Consider the following 15,968-nt stretch of genomic DNA (forward strand, 5'->3'; position numbering starts at 1 on the left):
CACTCCGAAACAACTTCCTGCTCCAGCAACGCCATGCAGTCCACCATATCCTCCTGAACTCCAGTCACCACCAAAGTCACCACTTCAACCATGAAAGGCATCCACTCAGGGGCCCTATGGACCCCTGCACATTTTCCACAGAGCCACCACTGCCATTGCTCCTGAACTACAACACTCCTGCAACACCACCATCTAGACCAGCATCTTACCCGACGACTGGAAACATGCAGAAGTGAGACCCCTGCTCACAAGAAGCCCTCAGCAGACCCTACCGACCACAAGAACTACTGACCCATCAACCTCCTCCCCTTCGCAGCCAAAGTCACTGAGAAGGCTGTCAATGCACAACTAACCAAATCCATCCAAGAAAACTCTACCCCTCCCAACCCGGTTTCTGCAGCAACCACAGCACCGACACTGCTCTACTCGCCGTCATAGATGAAATTCACACCCTCCTCGACCAAGGACACACCAGAGCCCTGATCCTACTCCACCTCTCTGCAGCATTTGTCATGCTCTCCCACCACACACTCACGACTATACGATGCTGGCATACAAGGATCTGCCCTCGACTGCATCCGCTCGTTCCTCACCGGCGGAACCCAAAGAATCAGACTACCACCTTTCCTCTCCGAATCCAAGGAAATCAACTGACGAGTGCCCCAAGGATCATCCTCAGCCCCACACTTTTCAACATGTACATGGCCCCCCTTACTGCCATTGTCAGACAGCACAGACTCATCAAACGATTCTACGCAGAAGACACCGAGCTCATCATCTCCCTTACCAAGGACCCAATCACCACCAAGAAGGAATTGAAGGGCGTTCAGTTCCTGGATGAGCAAAAACTGCCTGAAGCTCACCTCGGAGAAGACAGAAGTACTCATCCTCCAGCCCTCCCCCTCGGCATGGGACAACATCTTGTGGCCTACCACCCTCGGTTGTCCCACCACACCCACAAACCACGCCTGAAACCTCAGCATCGTACTCAACTCCTCCCTCTCCATGACATGAGGGGTTAATGCCCTTGCCTCCAGCTGTTTCAACACCCTCCAAATCCTCAGAAAGACCTTCAAGTGGATCCCCCTCGAATTGAGAAGGCCGTCACCCACATGCTCAAAACCTGCACACTGAACTACGGAAACGTCCTCTGCGCCGGGATCTCCGCGAGCCCCAGAACATACAGAACACCGAAGCCAGACTTGTCTTCGGCATTCCTCAACACAAACCCACCACCCAAAACCTACAAAACCTCCACTGGCTCCCCATTGAGGAGAGAGTCACTTTCAAGATACTCACCCATGCCTATAAATGCCTCCACTACACCGGACCCCAATACCTTAACAACAGAATCTCCTTCACATCTCCAAGAGAAACCTCTGATGGGTCAACCTTGCCCTCTCTGAAACCCCGCACATCTGCGGAGCCAGAACAGGTGGAAGAACCTTCTCCTACATTACAGCCAAGACATGGAACAACCTCCAGCTCAACATCAGACGCACTCTCCGTTGAACATCTTCAGGAAGACGCTCAAGATGTGGCTTTTCAACTGAAAAGGGAGCAGCTTAACCCCCAGGGCTTTTCAGACCCTGTGAATCTATTTCAAGTAGATTTGCTCTAACTTCAAATTCTTGAGTGATATTTGCTGTGATAGTAGTGTGTTCATACCTAACATTAAATTCATTTCTGAAAGTGTGGCACCGAAGTCTGAACCCATACAGTACTGACCAGTCTATAATCAGAAAATCTTAGATTAAAGCCTAGTTGGGCCTACTATGCCTTGCATGCTTTTGAGCTGAAGCCATTGAGTGCTGTTAAAAATTAACTGAATGAAGGTGTCAGTGTAAAATGCCTATGTGGGGACAGTAATGTAACAACATATTGGCATTCTGGGCACTGTAGTTTGTGTTTACTTTATTTGTGAAAGTCTAAACTCCGGTGTTTTTGCTGAAAATAAAATTGATGTTTGTAGCTCCTAAATTCACCCAAAAACAGAACAAACAGAACTAATTCCAGTATTTGAAATTACTCAATCAAAGGAGCTTTGTGTGAAATATAGTGCTTGCCAAGAATCAGACAATTTCATGAAGAAGGAGAGGAGGGATTGCAAAGGTGAAATGGTATGGATGGATCCATGTTTACCATATTATTTATTTAGTATTTGTCATATCCAGTACCACCACTCTGATCCACAAAATGTGTTAACAGGCAGATATGCATTACAGGTAGAAAACATGTGAGGTTACAATTTTCATGGGTGAGTATGTGCTTGGATTGGGGGAGGTTTAACATTTCACAACACTGATTAGTAATTATGCATACAATATTTTTTGACTTGTTTTACGATTTTCTTGAGTGGTAAAAAGCCCCCTGTGGATCAGATTTATGCTATAAAATCCACCATTTTAATCAATTTTTTTCAACATTTTCTTCGGAGTGGAGAATTCACCCACACATTCCTGTCGATATTGGGCTCACTTGTGCATTAGACTTGTATCTTAACCTTTATGCCCCATCACAATTCACTAGCTACCACTGTAATATTGGTTAAATTCAGCAGCTGATTCTTCAACATAGTGGTAATATGGTGGAGGTAGATCTTAGGGTTAAGGTTCTTTTGTATTAAGCATTTTCTTCCAACACTAAAAGGTTCTCTCCCAGCCTTCTGCAGCTTCTCATTCTACTGCAACTCCAACCCCACTCAGATCTTTCAAGCCAATGTTCTACTATTCTTAATAAAATAATTAAACACATAAGTCTTGAAGCAATATAATTTCCTTTTTATATCTATCCATTTAGATATTGATGGCAATAAAACAGACTCCAGCCTCCCCCACAAACATACATTCCTCTGGCGTCCCACACTCTTGCTCTGTGCTCCATTGCTTTGTGGTTGGGTGTGCCTTCATCCTCAACAAGTGTTCCTAAATGCTTACATAGTGGGCACACAGATGCATTGGGATGAGCAAACCAAGCATGCCTATCTATTCGACCCATCCAACTTCGCCCGATACTGCAGAGGCGATGAAGAACGCTATCCCCTGCCCGGACTCTGGACGAGTGCACCGCAAATGTAAACAGGGCACTAGTAACCAGAGCGCAGGAAGAGGGAGGGAAAAAGAAAGAGGGAAAGATAGGTACACTGGACTTCTCAAGCCAAAGATCCCGTCAGGTGGAGGTGTATACCTGAAGCGGGAAACAAAAAGAAAGAACACAGGGCTCACTAATAATATTTCTGCTGATACAAGCTTTTCTGAATTCGTTCTGTGGCCAAGTACAACACACACACCCTTGTACCCATGCTCCTCTTACCGAGAGAAAGATCCTCGTAGCTGTGTGCCTATAACCGCTGCATTCCCAGTAGAGAGTACCTCAAGGCAAATTGGGAAATGAAGCAACCGGCAACAGCGGTAAAAACGTCCGCTTAGATGCTAATCCGGGATCCCAATCCAGGCACTTCAAAGGGGAAAAAGTCTCTTGACATAAAAAAACCCTTAACGTGGTTAGAGCATTTGAAATGAATTGCCAACAAGAAATCCAAAAATAACTAAGCCCCCAACCTACTCTAACTAAATACAGCTTAAACGGGTCTCCAAAACAACGTCCGATATGACCCGAACAGGGCACAACGAGAGGGAGCGGCTGCAAACAACCCCGGAAGACGCTGCTCATGGACCAACACGCAGCCGCGTACTGATCCGACTCCCGATGGAAGCCTTCAACGGGACTCCGAGGTCCGTAAAAATCCAGCATTGTCCAGGGAGGGAAAGTTCAAGGGAAGTGAAAAGGCACGCACTCAGGATGCCCAAAAGGAGCCAGGGAAGAAAACGAACTGCCAAGGGAAGGCAGACATGAACAAACGGCAGCAGATTCACATCGCACCAGTCACAGGATTTCTCACGACCAACAGGAAACAACAAGGGTCCAATCCAAACGAAGCCAGGTCCAAGAACAGAAAACAAAACCAAGCAACAAACCCCAGGTAGGAAGCCCTTATGACTTGAATACCACTCCCACTGCCCATCAGGTGACCTGTTTGTACATGGCCATAGAATGGAATGGAATGGAATGGAATGGAATGAGGATTTGTAAAGCGCGATGGCTACCCAAAGGCGTCCCAGCGCTGTAGACAAACTGGTGGGTTGAACTGTAAGAGCGGGAGTGAGGGGAGCAGTGGGAAAGGTTAAGTGAGGGATTTATTAAAAAGCCAAGTTTTTAAGAGTTTTCGAAATGTGAGCAGGTTGGGGGAAAAGTGTTCCAGATCCTGGTCAGGTTGTAGGAAAGCGAGCGACCTCCGCATCTGGCTCTTCTTATACGTGGTACGGAGGTTAGGTAGGAGGTCGCGGATCTGAGGGCCCGGGAAGGATGATAGGCTTCCACCAATCGTTGATTTATGGCGGGGCCTGTTCCCCAGTAGGAGCGGTGCGCGACGCACATGCTCTTGAATTCTATTCTAGCTTTCATTGGGAGCCAGTGAAGGTCCTTTAATCTGGCTTTGACTGAGGATCGGCGAGGAAGGTTCAAGAGGATTCTTGCCGCGAAGTTTTGGATAACTTGCAGTTTGGACAGTGTGGACTGTGGGGCACCTAGGTATAGGGCGTTACCGCAGTCGAGGCGTGACAGGATTAGTCCTTGGACCATGATTCGTCTAGAGTGAAACGGGAGGAGGGGGAGAATCTTGCGGAGCAACCTCATCAGTCAAAGCAGATAGCAGCTAGTTTGGTGGCTTGGTAGTTGAAGGTGAGATTGTGGTCGAGCCAGATCCCAAGGCTCTTAATTTGATCCTTAGGTTGGGGGGGGCTACCTAAACAGAGGGGCCAGATGGTATCGATGGATTTAGAGATGTTATTTCCAAGGAGCATTACCTCTGTTTTGTCCCCATTAAGTTTTAGATAGGAGATCGACATCCAGGACGCAACAGCTTTCAGGCAATTGTGTAGGCTGTGGTTGGAATTGAGAGGGGGGTCCAGTGCTACCACCAGCTGAGTGTCGTCCGCATAGGTGACAATTTTCACCCCAAAAGGGCGGACGACATCAGCTATGGGGCTAAGGTAAACATTAAAAAGGGTAGGGCTCAGGGAGGAGCCCTGAGGCACTCCACAGTTAAGAGGTTTACTAGAGGAGGTGAACTCCCTTTCGAATACCTGGAAGGATCTGTCTGTGAGGAATGATTCAAGCCAGGTGAGCGCTATGCCTGACACTCCAATCCTACTAAGGCGATGGAGTAGGATGCTATGATTTACAGTGTCGAAGGCGGCACTTAGGTCAAGTAGGACGATGGCCGTCGAGCCGCCACCGTCCAGGATCCTTCTTGCCTCCTCCGTCACTGCAATCAGGGCAGTCTCAGTTCCGTGGCGGGGCCTAAAACCAGTCTGGGTGGGGTCCAGTATGTTGTTGGATTCTAGAAAGTCTGTCAGAGCGGAGTTGACATGTTTTTCCAGAATTTTACTGAGCCAGGGTAGAAGGGAGATGGGTCGGTAGTTGGAAGGGTTGGATTGGTCGAGGGTAGGTTTCTTTAATAGCGCTTTGACAATGGCTCTCTTCCATCGGGGGGGACAAAACCCGTATCGAGGGAGGAATTGAGCAGATTTTGGATGATGGGTGAAATCTGGCTGGTAATTTGGGAGAGAACCCTAGGAGGGGCTGGGTCCATTGGGGATCCAGATTTGACCATTCTTATGTACTTTTCCAGATTGATTTTATCAAGAGCTGGGAAGTTGTTGAGGACACTGAGTGGGGCTACCATAGGGTCAGTGTCGGTAGGGTCTCTGGGCGGGGAGGTGGGATGGGGGAAGGAGGAGTTGATCAATTCTATTTTTTGATGGAAAAATTCCGCTATTTCCTCACAATGGTTCTGGGTGTTATTGTGGACTTTAGGAGTCTCAGGAAGTCGCAGGAGGGTTTTAGCTATACGGTAAATCTCCTTAGGTTTATTCGCAGCCTTGTCTATTTTTTGTTCGTAGAATGTGGCCTGAGCTTGTTGGATGTCTGCTTTATAACTTTTAATAGCTGCTCTGTAACTGAGTTTATCTGCTGGGCAGTAGTCAAGGAGCCATTTTCTTTCCATCTGCTTACAGGCGCGTTTGGCCTTCCGTAAATCGTCTGTGTACCATGGGGCTGTTGGATTGCCCCGCTTGGGACGAAGACTTTTCATAGGGAGTACCAGATTTAAGGAGTTGGTGATCCACCTATTGTAGTTGTCATTCCCCTGGATAGGGTTCGATGAGTTAGGGGGTTTTGTACATTGTAAGGAAGTTTGCCATTTGAGTAAGGAGATTTTTTGCCAGTTCCTTGATAGCAAAGTTGCCGGTGGTTTTGAAGGAGGGAGATGGGGGCGGGAGGTCCAGGTAAATGGGATGAGAAAATGGTCAGACCAGGGCAGTGGGAAGGGGTTTTTGACAAGAAGATTGGGACAGTTACTGAAAATGGGGTCTAGGAGATGCCCTTTTTGATGTGTGGGCCCGAGGACAAGTTGATGTAGATCCAGGGCTTGTAAGCTTGATATAAGTTCTCTGGCAGAGGGGTCGGTCAGATCATCCAGATGGATGTTGATATCGCCCAGGATTGTGTAGTTAGCAGAGCTGAGTGCCAAGTTTGCAATTGTTGGAGCAAGGTTTGAAAGGAAAGGACCCTGGGGTCCTGGCGGACGGTATATAAGTATACCGGAGAAGGTATGAATAGGACTGAATTTTATGGAGAAAGAGAGACATTCACTGTCTGGGAGGTGCACCGGGGTGCTGGCAACTTCATAAATAGCTTTGTGGATTATTGCTAGGCCACCTCCAGTTCCCTTTTTGCGGTTGAGGCGACAGATTTGATATTCGGGCGGGAGAGCTTGTACTAGATCAGGTTCTGAATGGTCCTGTAACCACGTCTCTGTGACCAAGAGAATATCTGGGTTAATTTCCTCTATCATTAGGCGGACTTCCATAGAATGTCTGGGAAGTGAACGATAGTTGAGCAGGAGCATAGAGAATGTTTTAGGTTTCAAAGGGGGGTGGGGGGAAAAATGAAAGCCGCAGTTACAGCATGCAGGATGTTTCATTGACGGATCCCAAGCGTGTAGACAGGATGGCTCAGAAGGCTGGTATAGTTGCCGAAGGGAGTGTGAGCCGTAAGTAATGGTATGGCTCGGTAGTTGGGCAGGGGGGATGGCCTCTGGCCTCGTGCGGTCGCGGACGGGCGCAGACGGGCTTGCCTTAGGCGCGCCTCTAGAAAGAAGACTACCTGGCTGATTGAATCCTAACAATGCCTTACTCTCTGAGGCCTGGCCCATTAAAAGAATATGATATGAACTCAGAAATGACTGGTAGAGGGTGAATAACAAGATGAAATAGTTCACAGCAAGAAATGTAGTTTCTTGAGTTCAAGCATTTTATTGCGGATATGGCCTTGGATATTTAAAAAATAAATAAAAAGACAGCTCACACCTTTGCTGACAGGTACATTGAATGAGCCTAAACCTATGGCTCAAATATTCCAAGTAACATGTGTAAATGTGGTTGTAATCATAACTTCAGAACTGTATTTACAGATTGTGAGAATAGTGACATCTGGCAGATGGAAATGTATCAACTATTGTAGATCTTTTTACAAGAGATCTTTGCAATAATAAATCACTCATAAGGGGCGAGAACTGTGCATGCCACAGTGGTTTGCCTTGGAAATTTGTAGGGTTCTGGGCAGTCACAAACTTCCCTCACACCTCATCCCACCCTGGAAATGGTCAAACAATTACTCACGCAAAGGGCTGGAGTAACTGCCTTTCCATGTTTGGAAGGGGAGCATTCACTTTCGGACTTGGAAGAAGTGCAAGGGGGGCGCTTCTTCAATGAGGGTGGATCTTTCACTCTATAGATGAAATAAATATGCATAAGAATTCTCATATGTGCAAAACTCAGAGCAGGGGTAGTAGATACCTTTACAAAAAGATACACAACCTTCCCATAAGTCCATCTGGAAGGCTGCTCCTGCCACCTTTGTCTTTTTGACCTTCATGAATTGTGATTTGCTAACAATTGGGCATATTATCAAGGACCGATGTTAAAATTATCGCCGTTTTATTGGCAGAAAACTGCCAATAAAACGGCGATAATGGGCTTGATAATACGCCCTTGTTAATTCCCATCGAAGCCCATGTTCTTGTGTTAACATGGGCTTCTATGGGAATTAACAAGGGCGTATTATCAAGCCCATTATCGCCATTTTATCGGCAGTTTCCTGCCGATAAAACGGCGATAATTTTAACACCGGTCCTTGATAATATGCCCCTATATGTAATTATCTGCCACAGCCATTCCAGGGAATAAATTCTGTATTTTAAACTCGGGTATAGAAAATCAAAATTCCATTTCATGTGTCTTGTTATTGCTATGGATTATGCACTGCCAGTACCAAGGCACAGCTTACTATAGGCACATTTTGTATGATAGTCTTGAAAAATTTCTAAAACATCATTTAATATTCATTTTGGTGATAGAACATATGTAAAGCATTTTAGTAAACATATAAAGATCATATTGTGAAACTTATTCATCTTTATGTTAAGTGCTTGTTAGATATTATAACCACCTATATCAGAAACAGCTGCTGCTCCGTCCGTGACGATAGAAGTAAAGATGCAGAATTAACTGATTAGGGAACATCTTATCTTATCTTCTTATCTTAAGGGAATTTTATAGAGCGCTCTATCACCATAAGTTTCCTGGCGCTGGGTGGTGCTGAAGAAGGTAGAAGAGGGGAGCTAGCCAGACTGTGTAAAGAGATTGGTTTTCAGGAGTTTTCTGAATTCCAGCAGGGAATTGGAAGATTTGAGCGGTAACGGTAACTGGTTCCAGAGTTTGGGAGCCAGATGAGCAAATCTGCAGCCACCGTATTTTTTAAGTTTGATTGGAAATGCAGTCAAGAGTTGACGATGAGAGGACCCTAAGTTACGTGCCGGATGGTAAGGAGTAACTAGGGATCTGAGAAAAGCGGGAGAAGTACCAGTTACAGCTTTGTAGGTCAAGCAGCTGATCCTAAATGCAGCTCTCTGTTCGACCGGCAACCAGTGGAGTTTGCAGAGCAGTGGTTTTGCGGACTGCCACTTCGGGGTTTTATAGGCCAGTCTGGCTGCCTGGTTCTGCACAACTTGCAGCCTATGAAGCAGATATTTCGGTAGACCATGATACAAGGAGTTGGAAAAATCCAGGCGGGAGAGCACTAGGGCAATCAGGACTTGTATCAGGGCCTCAGGCGAGAGGAGGTGGGAAACTTTCCTAATTCTCCGAAGCTGAAACATGCAGGATGATACGACTGCACCAACCTGAGGCTTGAGGGAAAGCTCTTTGTCTATGATAATCCCCAGGCTCTTTGCCGACTTAGCCGGGGTGGGCAGGGAGCCCAACTCTGCAGGCCAGAACTGTGGGCCCCAGTAGGTGGACCTGTTGCCCGGAATAATTAGCTCTGTCTTCCCTGGGTTCAGCTTGAGCTGATTGAGGTTCATCCATTGCTGGATATGTAGCATGACTGCCTGACAATTGAGAGCTGCGTTAGAAGTATTATGAGGGAAGATGATTTGCAGGTCGTCTGCGTAATTGAAGATGGTAATGTCCCAACCTTCAAAGAATGGATGAGCGGGCGAAGATAAAGATTAAAAAGCAGGGAAGACAGAGAGGAACCCTGAGGCACTCCACAGATGAATGGTTCCCTGGTAGCCGTGAAAGGACCCAGGTGAACAGCCTGGGTTCTGCCTGACAAGAAAGATTTGATCCAGGCCAGGGCCAGGCCCCGGATGCCAGCTTGCTCGACACGGTGGAGAAGGATGCTATGGTCCACTGTGTCGAACGCTGCCGACAGATCTAGTAGGACCAGAGCCTGAGGAGACCCTTTGTCGGCATTGCTCCTGAGAGAGTCCATGACCGCTAAGATCACAGCCTCGGTAGAGTGGGCAGGTCTGAAGCCGGCTTGGTTAGGCTCAAGGTAGCCGGAGCACTCGACGAACTGAGAGAGGCAGCTGGTGACGTGTGTCTCCAAGATTTTGGAAAGATAAGGCAGGAGAGAAATAGGCCGATAGTTGGCAAGATCCTCCGGATCAGCTCCGGGTTTTTTCAGCGAAGGTACCAAAGCAGCCTTCTTAAAGGAGTTAGGTACCGTGCCAGCCTCAAGGGAGATGTTTAATAGTGGCAAGATGCAGTTCGGCAAAGCCAGGCAGATGTCCCTGAAGACGGAGGGAGGACAGCAATCATTAGGGGAGCCAGATTTGACTCGAGAGGCAAGTTTGGCGAGGGAGGGAGAATCAAGGAGGGGAAGGTGTGATAATGAGCATGGGTTTCCAAGGGAGGGGGCAGATAGGGCGGCAGGAGGGGCAGGGGGGATAGTGTTCTTGATCTTAATGATCTTTGCAGTGAAAAAGCTGTTTAAAGCATCACAGGATGGTTGGGTGGGGACCTGGGAAGGGAGGGTTCTGGCGTCAGACGTCAGCTCGCCTATGATTCTGAATATTTCCTTAGACTTGTTGGGGCAACGGAAATTCTTTCGGAGAAGTATGAGGATTTCGCTGCTATGATTGCGCTTTTGTATATTTTGCGTGCCTCGACGTATGCTTCTCTGTCGAGCGGTGAGTAGAAACGTCTCCACCTGCGTTCCATCTGACGCAGTTTAAGCTGCTGGGATTTCAGGGAGGTATTGAACCACCTGTGAGATTTGCTGTGGCGAGAACGGGGAAATCTGGAGAGAGGGGCGAAGAGATCACTAGCCTTTGTGATCCAGCTGGAAAAGTCGTCTTCCAAAACCTGGACAGTCGCATTGCTGCGCGATGGGGATTGAGTGTCAGCCAGGGAAGACAGAAAACCTTGCGAATAGAGGGTACCCCATTTGCGAGCGACCCCACTTGCTACGGTAGGAGCTTTGACACGTCCCCTGATTGTGATCACTGTGTCGATTAATTGATGGTCCGACCAGATACAGGGGGTAACCACAGGACAGGAGAGAGTGAGGTTATAGGTCCAGATGTGATATAATATGTGACCCCTGATGTGAGTGGGGGAGGAGACTAGTTGACACATGTTGAAATTAGAGAGGACTTCGAACAGCTCTGCAGCATGGGGGCCGGCATCGCTATCGTTGTATCAATAGTTAAAAACGGCAAAGATAGCGAGTCGGGCAGATGAGGTGATCAGATTGGCTAATTGTTCGCTAAAGGTGGCAGGAAACAGAGGCATGGAGGATGGGGGACGATAGAGGACAATGAGAGTAAGGGCTCCCTCTCCTGTTTCGAGACTGATGATAAGGTTATCTACATCAACAAGGGTGAAGGAATATGTAGAGATGAATTTGAGCTCCTTCTGTATGATAGCTGCCACCCCCCCACCAGCACGGCCGGGGGGACGATTGATGTTAAGCATATAGTAATCAAGGGGTAGTGCTGCCAGAATATCGGGGAGGGAGTCATCAGTTAGCCATGTTTCAGTGATTAGAAGAATATCAGGGCTTTCGTCGGTGAGTAGGATAAAAAGGTCAACATGATGTTTTACGAAAGAACGTGTGTTCAAGTATAAAACGCGTATGCGCAAATCTTTATTATCCGAGCATGCTGGAGGCTGGGCGATGGGGTGAGGAGAGGAGGCTGTACGCGCAATGCCCAGTAATGAGATGCGATCCAGACAGGCAGGGGATAAGGTACAGTGTTTGGGTTGTAGATTTCTCAGGGCAGAGGGAGAATAAGTAACAGAGGTGTCAGCATCCCTGGCCCCTGGGCCCGTTCGGCCGCGGACGGGTGCAGACGTGCAGGACTCTGGCACGACTCTGGCACGGTTCAGCGCGTCTGCTGCGCGGAGGGGTGGACATCCCCTTTTATGTGCAACTAGAGCGCGGTGAATCCCACCCACACTCAAGATGGCCGCCGCAATTCTGTGCCCCGGACCAACTCCACAGCGTCAATACTCGGCTGGGAGTGGCCCAGGGCAGCGGGAAAGGGGGGGAACGGAGTCAGCGAGTCAAGCTTCTTAAATCAAGCTATTTAGATAGAGTTATGAATAAGTAAGTAAAACGCCGATTTTAGCAGTTATTTTGAGTTTAAGAACAAGGAACTTATTAAAACAGCTCTACAGGCATTTGTGAAAATAAATCTCTTAAGTTTAATTTCCAAGGATGGTGATGCATTTTGCTTTGTATCTTTTTAATGTGCTTTTCTCTTCTGCAGCGGTATCCTGCAATTGGTGGCCGTGCATTCATGGCTCCTGCACTTCGGATGACAGGTGCAGCTGTGATGATGGATTTAAAGGACTGTTCTGTGATGAAGGTGAGAATTGAAAGAGTCAGGACCATAAGTTCTAGATTTTTCCATTGGAAGCAGTGCTGTTCAATAAATTGAATCACATGTTCTTCCCTTTATCCCTAATTCTTTCAAAATCTGTGCCACTACTTCAAGTAGATCTGCTGTAGCTTCAAGTTCTTGAGTGATATTTGCTGTGATAGTAGTGTGTTTCAGACCTAACGTTCTGTTCATTTTCGTTGGTGTGGCACCAAAGTTTGAACCGATACAGTGCTGACCAGTCAATAATCAGAAAATCTAAGATTAAAGCCTAGAAGGGCCTACAATACCTTTCATACTTTTGAGCTGAAACCATTGAGTGCTGTTAATAATTAAGTGACTGAAGGTGTCAGTGTAAAATGCCTATGTGGGGACAGTAATGTAACAACATATTGACATTCTGGGTACTGTACTTTTTGTTTACTTTATTTGTAAAGTGTTTTTGCTGCAAATAAAATTGATGTTTCTAGCTTCTACATTCAATCAATCAATCAGGAGTTTGTTAAAGCGCGACTACTCACCCGTAGGGATCTCAAGGCGCTAGGGGTGGGGGTGGGTTTGGGGGGTTGCAGGTTCAATTCCATCAAGGAGGGGGTCTGTCGAAGAGCCAGGTTTTGAGGTTTCTTGCAAAGATGGGGAGCGATGTTGTCTGTCTGAGGTGGAGCGGAAGGGCGTTCCATGCTTTGGCCGCGAGGAAGGAGAAGGAGCGGCCTCCCGATCTGGTCTTTCTGGTGCGGGGGACCTTGGCGTAGGAAAGCTGGGCTGATCGTAGGGTCCTTTGGGGTGCGTGGAATTTGAGTCGGCTTTTCAGGTATGCTGGTCCGGTGCCGTGGAGGGCCTTGTGTGCGTGGGTGAGCATCTTAAAGGTGATTCTTGCGGCTCGCCTTGACGGTGAGCCAGTGGAGTGTGCGCAGGTGCTGGGAGATGTGACAGTGTTTTGGCAGGTTGAGGACCAGTCTTGCGGCGGCGTTCTGGATGTTCTGTAGCTTGCGGATGAGGTTTTTGTTTATTCCGGCGTAGAGTGCGTTGCCGTAGTCGAGTCTGCTGGTGACCAGGGCGTGAGTGACTGTCTTTTGGTATTTGAGGGGGATCCATTTGAAGGTCTTACAAACGAGGCGGAGGGTGTGGAAGCAGGAAGATGAGACAGAGTTGATCTGGCGGTCCATTTTGAGCTCGGAGTCCAGGATGATTCCCAGGTTGCGTGCGTGGTCTGTGGGGGTTGGCGGGTTTCCGAGGGCGGTGGGCCACCAGGTGTCGCTCCAGGCGTCGGGGTTTGGGCCCATGATGAGTACTTCTGTTTTGTTGGTGTTTAGTTGAAGGCAGCTGTTTTTCATCCATTTGGCGACGGCTTCCATGCCTTCTTGAAAGTTGCGTCTGGCGGTGTTGGGCTCGTTGGATAGGGAGAGGATGAGCTGGGTGTCGTCTGCATATGACACGATGTTGAGTCCGTAGGTTCTGACGATGGGGGCAAGTGGAGCCATGTAGACGTTGAAGAGCGTCGGGCTGAGGGAGGAGCCCTGGGGGACTCCGCAGGTGATCGGTGTGAGGTCCGAGAGGAAAGGGGGGAGTCTGACCCGCTGCGTCCTGCCGGAGAGGAAGGAGCAGATCCAGCCGAGGGCCTTGTCCTGGATTCCTACATCTTAGAGTCTGCGTATTAGGGTGCGGTGGGAGACTGTGTCGAACGCCGCTGATAGGTCGAGGAGGATGAGGGCTACTTTTTCTCCTTTGTCCAGTAAGGTGCGGATGTCGTCTGTTGCGGCGAGGAGGGCGGTTTCCGTACTGTGGTTTTTTCTGAAGCCGGATTGGGAGGAGTCGAGGATGTTGTGTTCTTTAATGAATGTGGCGAGTTGGCTGTTGATGGCTTTCTCGATGACTTTCGCTGGGAACGGGAGCAGGGAGATGGGTCTGTAGTTTTTGAGGTCGGTGGGGTCCGCTGAGGGTTTCTTTAGGAGGGGGTTGACCTCGGCGTGTTTCCAGTCGTCGGGGAACGAGGCGGTCGCCAGGGAGCGGTTGATGGTTTGGCGGAGCATGGGTGCGATGGTGTTGGCGGCTCTGTTGAAGATGTGGTGGGGGCAGGGGTCCGTGGGGGCCCCTGAGTGGATTGACTTCATTGTCTTCAGTGTGTCTTCGGTGGTGAGGGCTGTCCAGTCATCAATCGCTGGTTTCCGGGTTTTGGGGGTGGTTGGTGAGGGTTCAGTTTGTTGGTTGTCTTCGTCGAAGTTGTCGTAGATGCTCTTGATTTTGTGGTGGAAAAAGATGCTGAGTTTGTCGCAGAGGTCTTGTGAGGAAGGGATGTCGGTAGACTCGCTGGTGGGTTGGGCGAGCTCCTTGATGATGCTGAAGAGTTCCTTGCTGTTGTGTGCGTGGGTGGAGATTCTGTCTTCAATCGCTTTTTTCCTCGTTTCTCTGATGAGTTGATGGTGGGCGTTGGTGGCGGCTCTGAAGTTGTTGTGGGCTTCTGTGGATTTGGTGTTTCTCCAGGCCTTTTCAAGGCGGCGGCATGTGCGCCTGGACTCTCGAAGTTCGGTGGTAAACCATCTGGCTTTCTTGGCACGGGTATTGTTTTTCTTGAGGGGGGCTATGGTGTTGGTGCTGTTCGAGATCCATCTATGCAGGGTTCGAGCTGCGGTGTTGGGGTCGTCGTTTTCCGCGATGGTTGGAGTGGAGTTGTTGAGTGAGGAGGTGAGCTGGTCATCGGTGATTTTGGTCCAGTTTCTTTGTGAAAGCAGGTGCTGGTGTCTGTGGATGGTGGGTGTTCTGAAGATGAAGTGGACGCAACGATGGTCGGTCCATGGGAGTTTGGTGGTGTGGCTGAAGGTGATGGAGTTTCCTGTAGTGAAGAGGGGGTCGAGGGTGTGTCCTGCTGAGTGCATGGGCTCGGTCACGATCTGGCGGAGTCCAATGTTGTGGATGTTGTCCAGGAGGGATGTGGTGTTGGGGTCCAGTTGATTGTCGAGGTGGAAGTTGAGGTCTCCCAGCAGGGTGTAGTTGGTGGATGCGATGGCCTGCGGGGAGATAATGTCCGTGATGGAGTTGGCGAAGGGTCCGCGGGATCCAGGGGGTCGGTAGATGAGGGTTCCTCGGAGGGCGGCGGTGAGGCTGGCCAGTATCTTGAAGTGAAGGTGTTCCATCAGTTCTGTGGACTCGTCAGGGAGTGTGCTCAGGCGGAGGCTGGATTTGTGGACAATGGCGATTCCTCCTCCTGGCTGGATGGGGCGGTCTTTCCTGGAGATCTTGTATCCTTGGGGGATGGCGATGGCGATGGCGATGTCCGGTCCCGAGGTGGTGTTGGTCCAGGTTTCGGTGAAGAATGCTACGTCTGGGGTGGTGCTGTCGAGGAGGTCCCAGATTTCTGTTGCGTGTTTGTGGAGGGATCGGACGTTGAGGAGGATGCATTGCAGGGTCTTCGGTTCGGTTGTGTTCTTGTGTTCTTGTGGGCGGGTTGTGCTGGATCCGTGTTCTTGGCGGTGCTGCAGGTGTGCCGGCAGCGGTGACAGCTGAAGGGTCCATGGGTGTCGGCTGGTGATGCTAGCTTGCAGTTGTTGTTGCAGCCTGGGTTGAGTGCGTGGAGTGCTGCTGGCTCGTAGCGTTGGCGGGGCGGAGGTCCAGGGTTCCTGGTGCTGGTTGCAAATGGGTCGCAGACGGGCGCAGACGTGCTTGTCTTTGACCCGCCTTC

General features: G+C 49.0%; 1 protein-coding gene across 3 annotated transcripts in view; it reads left to right on the plus strand.

The window, feature by feature from the left end:
* LOC147740926 (uncharacterized) overlaps positions 1-15,968 on the plus strand; it is a 758,774-nt gene that overhangs the window by 247,005 nt on the left and 495,801 nt on the right. For all 3 annotated transcript variants that reach the window (XM_086936040.1, XM_086936035.1, XM_086936046.1), the window contains exon 4: positions 12,182-12,280. In XM_086936040.1, the coding sequence (XP_086792166.1) occupies positions 12,182-12,280 (99 nt within the window). The remainder of the gene's footprint in view (positions 1-12,181; positions 12,281-15,968) is intronic.

This window comes from Lissotriton vulgaris, chromosome 1_1, assembly GCF_964263255.1.
Source record: "Lissotriton vulgaris chromosome 1_1, aLisVul1.2, whole genome shotgun sequence".
Lineage (NCBI taxonomy): Eukaryota > Metazoa > Chordata > Amphibia > Caudata > Salamandridae > Lissotriton > Lissotriton vulgaris.